Source organism: Malania oleifera, chromosome 8 (assembly GCF_029873635.1).
Source record: "Malania oleifera isolate guangnan ecotype guangnan chromosome 8, ASM2987363v1, whole genome shotgun sequence".
In the NCBI taxonomy this organism is placed as follows: Eukaryota; Viridiplantae; Streptophyta; class Magnoliopsida; order Santalales; family Ximeniaceae; genus Malania; species Malania oleifera.
In genome coordinates this window covers 71,379,468-71,389,376 of record NC_080424.1, presented here as the reverse complement: position 1 = coordinate 71,389,376, position 9,909 = coordinate 71,379,468, and the positions used below count along the sequence as shown (strand labels likewise).

The window sequence follows — 9,909 nt, the reverse complement described above, 5'->3', positions numbered from 1 at the left end:
GATTTCGTTTCCTAGTAGAAGGGCAGAATTTGAGTTAGAAGGATAATGTCAAATTAATGGAGTATGTCAATATTGGGGATATGAATTTAAGGGATTGAGTCTATAGCCTGATAATACTAGTCGATGCTTATCCTATTACCTTTCTAATGGATTCTCATAATTATTTTCAGGATGGAATCCAGGGATATCACTGCCAACGTGGGTGGTAGTAGTAGTAAGGTTGCCGGCCCTGAGGCTGGTAATGATTCCACTAGTGTGTTGCGTGACTTTGCATAGAATCTTATGGCTGAGGTAGTGCAGACGAATAGGGGGCAAGAATGTCTTATGACTGAGTTGGGTTGCTCCATTGAGCAGTTCACCAGGTTGAAGCCCTCAGCTTTTGCCGGCAGTGCAGATCCAGTTCATGCTGAGAATTGGATCCAGGAGATTAAGAAGATCCTAGATGTGTTGAACTGCATTGAGAGGCAGAAAGTCACTTTTCCACGTTCAAGTTGGCAGGAGAGGCTGAGAGATGGTGGGTGTCTGTAAAGCATATGGAAGAGCATCGACCTATATTAATGGCGTTGACGTGGGCTCGATTCAAAAAGCTCTTCTTTGAACGTTATTTTTCAGCCACGGTTAGAAACGCTAAGATGGAGGAATTTATGAATTTGACGCAACAATCGCTGGCAGTGCAGCAGTACGATGCCAAATTCCAAGAGCTGTCCCGATTTGCTCCATTCTTGATACCGGATGAAGCAAAGAAGGCCTGGAAGTTTCAGAGAGGACTGAGGAGCGACATCTGTAAGCAGACAGCGATTTTGCAGTTCCAGGACTTTGTTACGTTGGTTGATAAAGCAACAGTAGCAGAAGAATGTTTGTTAGAGGACACAGAGGTTCAGGTCAAGAAGAAGAGGCCAGCGCCTCCTAATTCTTCATCTAGGGCAGGACAGGGTAAGTGCAAAAAGAACGGTGGTGGTACGTCCCAGAATACCGCAAGTGTTCAACGTTGCTCTTTATGTGGTAAGATACACCATGGGCAGTGTTGGTTGTCTACGGGGGCTTGTATGTGGTGTGGTAGGCAAGGACAACAGATGAGAGGCTGTCAGATGCAGAGGAATAGTGGAACCTTGTAGCAACTATACAGGGGTAATACTCAGGCACAGCATGGTGGTCAGCAAGGGGGTACGACCCAGGCAAGGGTGTATTCTCTAACTCCAACCGATGCTGAGAACGCGGGCGATGTTGTCACAGGTATTATTTACATGCTTTCTCATAAAGCTGTTGTATTATTTGATTCTGGGGCAACACATTCTTTTATTTCCTGTGGATTTTTGAAACTGTGTGGGTTTAAGGTGCAACAGTTAGATTATGAACTTGTAGTAGCTACACTGTTCGGATCTGCGGTCGAATGTAGGAGTGTAGTCCATGATTTTTCGGTTGAAATACGAGGGAGGATACTACCAGTTGACCTTGTGGTGTATGAAATCCTTGCCTTTGATATCATCTTTGGGATGGACTGGTTGTCGGCAAGTTATGCCAGTATTGATTGCCACACGAGGGAGGTGTTGTTTAGACCTCCAGGAAAGCAGGAATTTCAGTTCCTTAGATTGTGTGTGCGTTCTATACCACAGATCCTTTCTGCTATGCAAGTTAGAAGGCTAATTCTTAGGGGGTGCCAAGGGTATCTAGCATTTGTGAAAGACATGCCAATAAAGGAGCGGGATCTAGAGATGATCGCAGTAGTGCGCGAGTTCCCTGACGTATTTCCAGAGGACTTGCTAGGTTTACCTCCAGATCGTGAAGTGGAATTTTCTATTGAGTTAGCTCTAGGTATGAAGCCTATATTGAAAGCTCCATATCGTATGGTTCCAGCTAAGCTAAGAGAGTTGAAAGAATAGCTTCAGGAGTTACTTGACAAGGGGTACATTCGACCTAATGTTTCTCATTGGGGAGCACTGGTGTTATTTGTAAAGAAGAAGGATGGGTCGATGAGGATGTGCATCAACTACCGAGAACTAAATAAAGTGACGATAAAGAATAAATATCCACTACATTAGATCGATGATTTGTTTGACCAACTCTAGGGCACGTAGGTCTTCTCCAAGACTGACCTACGGTCTGGGTATCATCAGCTGAAGGTGAAAGCAGAGGATGTCTCAAAAAATGCATTTTGAACCCGGTATGGCCATTTTGAATTTATGGTTATGCCTTTTGGTTTGACTAATGCACCTACAGCCTTTATGAATTTGATGAACAGGGTCTTCCACGAGTATTTAGACCAATTCGTTATGGTATTTATTGATAATATCCTAGTGTATTCTAGGAGTGCTGTAGAGCATGAAGTTTATTTAAGGTTAGTATTGCAAATGCTTAGGGATAAAAGGTTATATGCTAAACTAAAGAAGTGCGAGTTCTGGCTCAAAAATATTGCATTTCTAGGGCACGTGGGGTCTAAAGAAGGTATATTAGTGGACCCTAGTAAGATTGAAGCAGTAGTGGACTGGACGAGACCGAAGAATGTTCAGGAGGTAAGAAGTTTTCTGGGTCTTGTAGGTTACTACCGTCGGTTTGTGGAAGGGTTCTCTAGTTTAGCAGGTCCTTTGATGAAAATCATGTGGAAGAATGTGAGATATGATTGGACGGATGAGTGCGAGCTGAGTTTCCAGGAGCTGAAACGGCGATTGGTCACTGCTCCAGTTCTGACTCTTCCATCCAGTGGTGGCTTTGTTATTTATAGTGATGCTTCGAAAAAGGGCCTTGGTTGTGTTCTAATGCAGCAAGGCAAGGTAGTTGCTTATGCTTCTCGTCAACTCAAAGAATATGAGAAGAACTACCTAACACATGATTTGGAATTAGCAGCGGTAGTGTTTGCATTGAAAATTTGGAGGCACTACTTGTATGGTGAAAGGTATGCGATTTTTACTGACCATAAAAGTCTTAAATACTTTTTCACCCAAAAGGAGCTCAACATAAGACAACGCAGGTGGCTTGAGTTGATTAAAGACTACGATTGTGTTATTAGCTATCACCCAGGAAAGGCTAATGTGGTAGCTGATGCTCTAAATCGGAAGTCTATGGATGTGTCTGTTTTAGTAGTGGAGGTTCAGCGTCAGATCTGTATGGACCTTGAAAGGTTGAGTTTGGAGGTGGTAGAAGGAAACCATCAGGTTGTCCTTGCTAGCTTGGTGGTACAATCGAATTTACAGGAGAGGATCCGTGTGGCGCAGAAGGAGGATCCTGAGTTAGTTGAGGTTATGGAAGGAGTTTAGAAGGAGTTAAAGCCGGATTTCAATATCTCTGGTGATGGGATATTAAGATTTTGCGGCAGGGTATGTATACCGAATGATGCCGTGATTAAACGGGTCATTCTGGAGGAGGCACATCATTCACTCTACACTATACATCCTGGTAGTACGAAAATGTACTAGGATTTGAGGGAATCTTTCTGGTGGTCCAACATGAAAAGAGAGATAGCTCGTTTTGTAGAGCAGTGCCTGATGTGTCAATGGATCAAAGCAGAACATCAGAGGCCGGTAGGACCACTTCAGCCACTCGATGTCCCTGAGTGGAAGTGGGAACATGTCTCAATGGATTTTGTGACGGGTTTACCTGTGACGGTGCATGGGCAAAATGCCATATGGGTTATAGTGGATCGGTTGATGAAGACTGCACATTTCATTCCAATCAGAGTCAGCTACTCTTTGAATAGGTTGGAAGAACTGTATGTGCAGGAGGTGGTATGACTCCATGGTGTCCCTATTTCTATTGTTTTAGAATGGGATCCGCGTTTTACATCTTGTTTCTATAAGAGTGTACAGGATGCCTTGGGATCACGATTGACGTTCAGTACGTCTTTTCACCCGCAAACGGATGGGCAGTCGGAGAGGACTATTCAGACGTTAAAGGATATGTTTCGGGCTTGTGTACTAGATTTCGGTGATAGTTGGATACGATATCTATCACTTGTTGAATTTGCATATAACAACAGTTACTAGGCAAGCATAGAGATGACACCTTATGAGGCTTTGTATGGTCGTCAGTGTCGATCTCTGTTGTACTGGGATCAGGTAGGTGAGCGGAAGATACTGGGTCCAGAAAGAGTTCAGCAGACCTCTGCAAAGGTCGGACTAATCAGAGAAAGAATTAAAGCAGCTTAGAGTCGACATAAGAGTTATGTTGTTACTCGTCAACGAGAGTTGGAATTTCAGGTAGGAGATATGGTATTCTTGAGAATCTCTCTGATGAAAGGGGTGATGAGGTTCGGGAAGAAGGGGAAGCTAAGTCCTTGGTATATTGGGCCATTTGAGATCCTTGAAAGGATAGGTTCGGTTGCTTATCGAGTGGCTTTACCTCCAGCATTATCCAAAGTCCATGATGTACGTGTCTGTACTGAGGAAGTACGTACCGAATCCATCACACGTACTGAGTTACGAACCTCTAGAGATCATTGATACCTTATTGTATGAGGAAGTACCGGTACAAATATTGGATCGAAAGGTGCAGTAGTTATGGACTAAGGAAACACCTCTCATAAAGGTATTATGGTGTAACCATGCAGTGGAAGAAACTTCATGGGAATTAGAATCTGAAATTTGCCAGAAGTACCCACAGTTATTTGATAGTACGTAGGTATATAGTAGTATAGATGGTATAGATTAAATGGTATGATCTTTGGGAGAGTCTCATTTAAAGATGTATCTTTTGTGTAACAACAGTATTCCTCCGCCATATGTGAGGGTATGTAATGAATTTGGGCCAAAGTCAATTTGTAGGTGACGGTCGACTTTTTTTTGTAAAGCGGGATTATAATAAAAAAATATGTTAGTAATTGTTAGTAAATTTTGAGGACAAAATTCTTATAAGGAGGGGAGATTGTAGAGACCCAACCCGAAATAAGCTGGGTTCGTCGAAGAAGGGTCACGTTCGTCGACGAAGTCCTTCAGAGTCTCATCGACGAAATTCAGAGTCTCGTCGATGAGCAAATACTAAGAGGGTCAGAGAAATATCTAGAACTTGGGCTTGGCAACGAAGGGATGGCTTTGTCGACGAGCTATGTGGTGGATTTGTCGATGAAGACGCCGCCTCGTCGACGAGTTGGACTTGGTCAAAGGTCCTATAAATATCCATTTTGGTTGCTTAGAAGCTAAGTTTGCTTCCAAACTCTCTCCCTCTCTCTCTACCCACGAAATTTCTCTCTCTCTCTAAGATTCTTTGCCGTTCGACGTCCGTTTCTAAAAACGGAAGTTCCTGCGGGGATCATAGGAAGAAGTTCTAAAACTTTAGCGGATAGGATCGTTATTTTGAGGATTTTTGGGTTTTTCCCAAAAATCGAGGTAATTATCTGATTTCAATTTTGATTGAATATTTGGATAGTAGTCAAAATTATAGTAAGATTATATTCTGTGGTTTTTAGGTTTTGAGGATCCCGGGTTGTCGGTTTGGATCGGTTTTGTACGAAGTTTCGTTTTGAGTTTAAGGTAAGGGGAAATTGATTACAACAACATTTTTGGAAAACTAAACTGCTAAAAAGCTAGTTTTTATTTATATGTATGATTTAATTCTTTATTTGCTAAATTCTACTGAGTAGAAATGCCGGTTTAACGATTTTACGATTTTTGATAAAAACGAGGAATTTGGCGTATGATCTCCAAATCTTACGAAAATCACTTATTTGCATTATATGGTAATAGGAGATGCTTGAATCCTTTACTTTTCCTTTTAAATGATGTTTACTGGATTTATATCATTTAGCGGATTTTTGGACTAAACTCGTGTGATATATGTTGAAATGGAAATGTATGAATTTTCTGTACTATTGATATAGATTATGGGAACGGAGTTCCAATTTGTTATACTGAGTATGTTGAAATGGAAATGTATGAATTTTCTATACTATTGATATAGATTATGGGAACGGAGTTCCAATTTGTTATACTAAATGGAAAACAGAGGCCGATGATACACCAAGCTGTATCAGTAAACAAAAAGAGGTAAACTGAGTGGACAGGCATCAGTTTGAACCCAATATAATTATCTGAAATTTGTGAAAATACGAGAATTGCACAGGTTACTATATTTTGCTATAAATTGTATATATGATACTGGAATCACAGCTTGTGACTAAAAGAAGTTGAAAGAAACTTTAGTAAAAAAGGGTTGAAAGATACTCTAGTTCGGGGGTTGAAATAAACTCCTAGGGCTAGGTACCGATGCTGGCAATACAGTGCAATCATACATGAGAAATCAGTGTGGGAATCTTGGATGGTCGACCTGCGAGGAGCTAGTAAGCTACTAGTAAAAATAAACCAGGGGGTGGTCAGACTATAAAAGATGCTCGACTTTGTCTGCACGAACAAGACACTATCAGAGGCAACTATACACAACCCGTGCCACTGGGTAAACAGGAAAATTGTCATATCAAGCTGGAGGTGTTCTAATAATCATACACATGATTTAAATACTTGATGTGCAAATAAATGTTATATGTGACAGTATTATAAACAAATGTTTCAAATGTGTGAGTTTGTATGAAAATGTGCATATATGCAGTCACACACTGTTGTAACACTTTCTTCCTTATTGAGAGGTGTCTCACCCTATTATACAATCTTTGTTTGCAGGTCCATCAGTACTTTGGTCCTAGTAGCTTAAGGGATTGGGGGAGATTGTATTTTGGTTTAGCTTACGTAAGCATTTGAATCATGTACTAAACTTAGACGAAGGTCCTTTCTGGAGGATTGTAATAACAGGATTTATTCTATGTCTGATTTTATGTACTTGTGGATGTAATAGTAAACTCTGGTAATGTCTATTAGAAATCCCAATAGATGTTTATGTTTTTCCGCGACATTTATATCAAAATTATGTATGATTTACACTTGTGTGTCCCTGTTTAGGGCGGGTTGTCTACGTATCTTGAACATGTATAGGTATTTTGTATTCGAGTTAACGGTGCTGGTTCGTATAAAGGTCCGGGTCGTTACAGATAGTTATTGTGTTCATACGTAGCACAAGGTAAAAGAAGAGGTAAGTAAATTAGATTATGTTAGATTTTCATTTAAAATTTTAACCCGAGTTTATTTGTAAGTAAATTTCGTTTATGTTACTTAGTTTATAAAATTTCCCTGAGTTTATTTTTACTCATATTTAATCATACCATTTTTAATTTTAATATTCTTGCAATTATTTTTGTGTTAAGAAATGTTCTAATCCACTCGGGTAATTTTCAGCATTTCTTTCTATTCAATATATATATATATATATATATATATATATTTAACACGAAAATTGTGTGGCATGAATTTTTTCTATATTGCATGTTTCATAAGAATATGAGTAAAGATGAGATTTTCACAATATTATTTTAAATTACATAAATTATAATAAGATGATTTTAAAATCCCTTATGGCAAAGGAAGTTCAAAGTCACAGATGCTCGGTTTTGCAACTTAAAGTTTAAACGGATCAGAGTGCACCCACACTATTCATAGAGTGGTTATTTATATTTGTAGATTTCTCCTGAGTGCATACCTGGTTCCAGACCTGGACTTAATAAGGAAAATCTCACTTAATGTTTACGTATGTTGATTTAGTTTGGTTAGCCAGCCAGCTAAGTCTTGTCTTCGGACCACACAATCCAGTCATGGGGGTAAACATGACTTACGACAAACAGGCCTAAGGGTGATTTTTACAATATATGTTTATACATATTTAATTACGTGCATAGAGTTATTGATGATTTGAAGGAAAAGTATATGTTTATGTGAACATGGCCATTCTTGTGCCTAAATGAAGATCTAAAGGAAACGTATAAAGAAAAGTATATATAGGTAAATAATTAAGTATTTTTATAGTTTTAAAGTTAAAATTTTAATTTAACAGTTATAGTATATGATTATAAAATTTTACTATTGTAGTTGATGACAAAAGTTTTATGTAAAAATTTTTAAATTTACCTTTATTTTGGAAGCAGTTTTGAAGTTATAGTATTAAATATTGTTTTACAAAATTTTAAAAGCTCATTTTGGCCACACACTAATAATAATATTATTAACTTACTGAGTGTCGTCTCATCCCAATCATATTTTTACATTTCAGATAACTCTGAAGGACATATCGGAAATCAGGCATAGCAAGCATGCGGGTGGGAATATAATAGAAAAATAAAGCTTGATTAGAAATATTAGTATAATGCTAGATATTTATGCTTATGTAATTTTTCTTCTTTTGAAATAAATGATTGTAATATGGATAACTAGCACTCTGGTTTAATAATAATTGAGTTTATTTAATTTCGTTGTAAATCAATGGTAAAAAGTAAATATCCCAGACCCTTTGGGGTTGAGGTATTACAGTATCAGTGTAACTCTTTTGCCGACTCTAAGCTACACTGATCCTGTCTCTGATGAGTCGAGTTTTATCATATGCTTGCTGCACTAGTTGTGGCCCCACAACTCACCGCTCACTCATCTCATCCCAGTATAATGGGGAACGACACCTTCTTCCATACAACGCTTCATAAGGTGTCTTCCTGATGCTGGTCTGGTAGCTATTGTTGTACACAAATTCCACCAGTGGCATATACTGGGTCCAACTTCCCCTAAACTCTAGCACTCAAGCTCATATCATATCATCAAGAATCTGGTTCATCCTCTCAGTTTGCCCATTTGTTTAAGGATGAAAGGCAGTGCTGAAAGATAACTGAGACCCTGGAGCCTCCTGCAAGCTCTTCCAAAATCATGATGTGAAACGTGAGCCTCGGTCTAATACTATAGACACTGGCACACCATGTGAACGAACTGTCTCCTAAACATAAGTCTCTTCTAGTTTATCAATGCAGTAGTTGATTTTAATGGGAATAAAATGGGCGGTCTTCATTAGATGATCCACGGTCACCTAAATTGCATTCTGACCATGCAATGCCAATGGCCGCTCCATAACAAAATCCATAGATATATGATCTCACTTCCACTCCAGAATGAAAAGTGGCTGCAACTGACTCGCCAGTCTCTGGTGCTCAGCATTAACATGCTGGCATGTCAAGCACTGTGCTACAAACTCGACAATCTCCCTTTTCATGTTGCTCCACCATAAAAATTCCTGAAGGTCCCTATACATTTTCATACTGCCAGGATGAACTGTGTATAGATATCTGTGAGCCTTCTCTAAAATCGTTCTTATGATATCAGCATCTGCAGGCACACATAATCTGGTGTGAAACCTTAGAGCTTCATCATCCAAAATACTGAACTCATGTCCATGACCACCCTGTACTCTAGCTATTACCTCTACTAATTATGGGTCCTCTTTCTGAGAACCTTTAATCCTTTCCTGTAATGTAGGCTGCACCACTAAGTTGGCAATAAATGCCTGAGGATCACTCTCTACCTACTCTACATCGAGTCTCTCCAGATCCATCTAGATTAGATGCCAAACTTCCATGGCTGCTAGTGCAGGTCCCACTGATTTCCTAGTCAGAGTATTAGCTACCACGTTTGCTTTCCCTAGGTGGTAACTGATAGTGTAGTCATAATCTTTAATAAGCTCCAACCACCTCCTCTGTCTTATTTTCAACTCCTTTTGAGTGAAAAAGTACTTCAAACTTTTGTGATCGGAGAATATCTCGCATCTCTCATCGTACAAGTAATGCCTCCAAATCTTTAATGCATGTATCACTGCTGCCAATTCCTGATTGTGGGTAGAGTAGTTATTTTCATACTCTTTCAACTGTTGGGAGGCATAAGCTACAATCCTACCATGTTGCATCAATATACAGCCAAGCCCTTTCAAAGACACGTCATTGTAAATTACATAGCCATCACTCGCTGATGGAATTGTCAGTACTGGTGCAGTGACGAGTTACTGCTTTAATTCCTGGAAGCTTTGCTCGCATTTATAATCCCATACAAATCTGGTATTCTTCCTGGT

At 39.4% G+C, this 9,909-nt stretch overlaps 1 protein-coding gene across 1 annotated transcript; it reads left to right on the top strand.

Moving 5' to 3' along the window:
* The first annotated feature begins 282 nt into the window (after nt 1-282).
* On the top strand, nt 283-1,115 carry LOC131162725 (uncharacterized). The gene is made up of 2 exons (XM_058119329.1): nt 283-490; nt 613-1,115. The coding sequence occupies exons 1-2, from the start codon at nt 283-285 to the stop codon at nt 1,113-1,115; spliced, it is 711 nt and encodes a 236-aa protein (XP_057975312.1).
* The last annotated feature ends 8,794 nt before the right edge of the window (nt 1,116-9,909 follow it).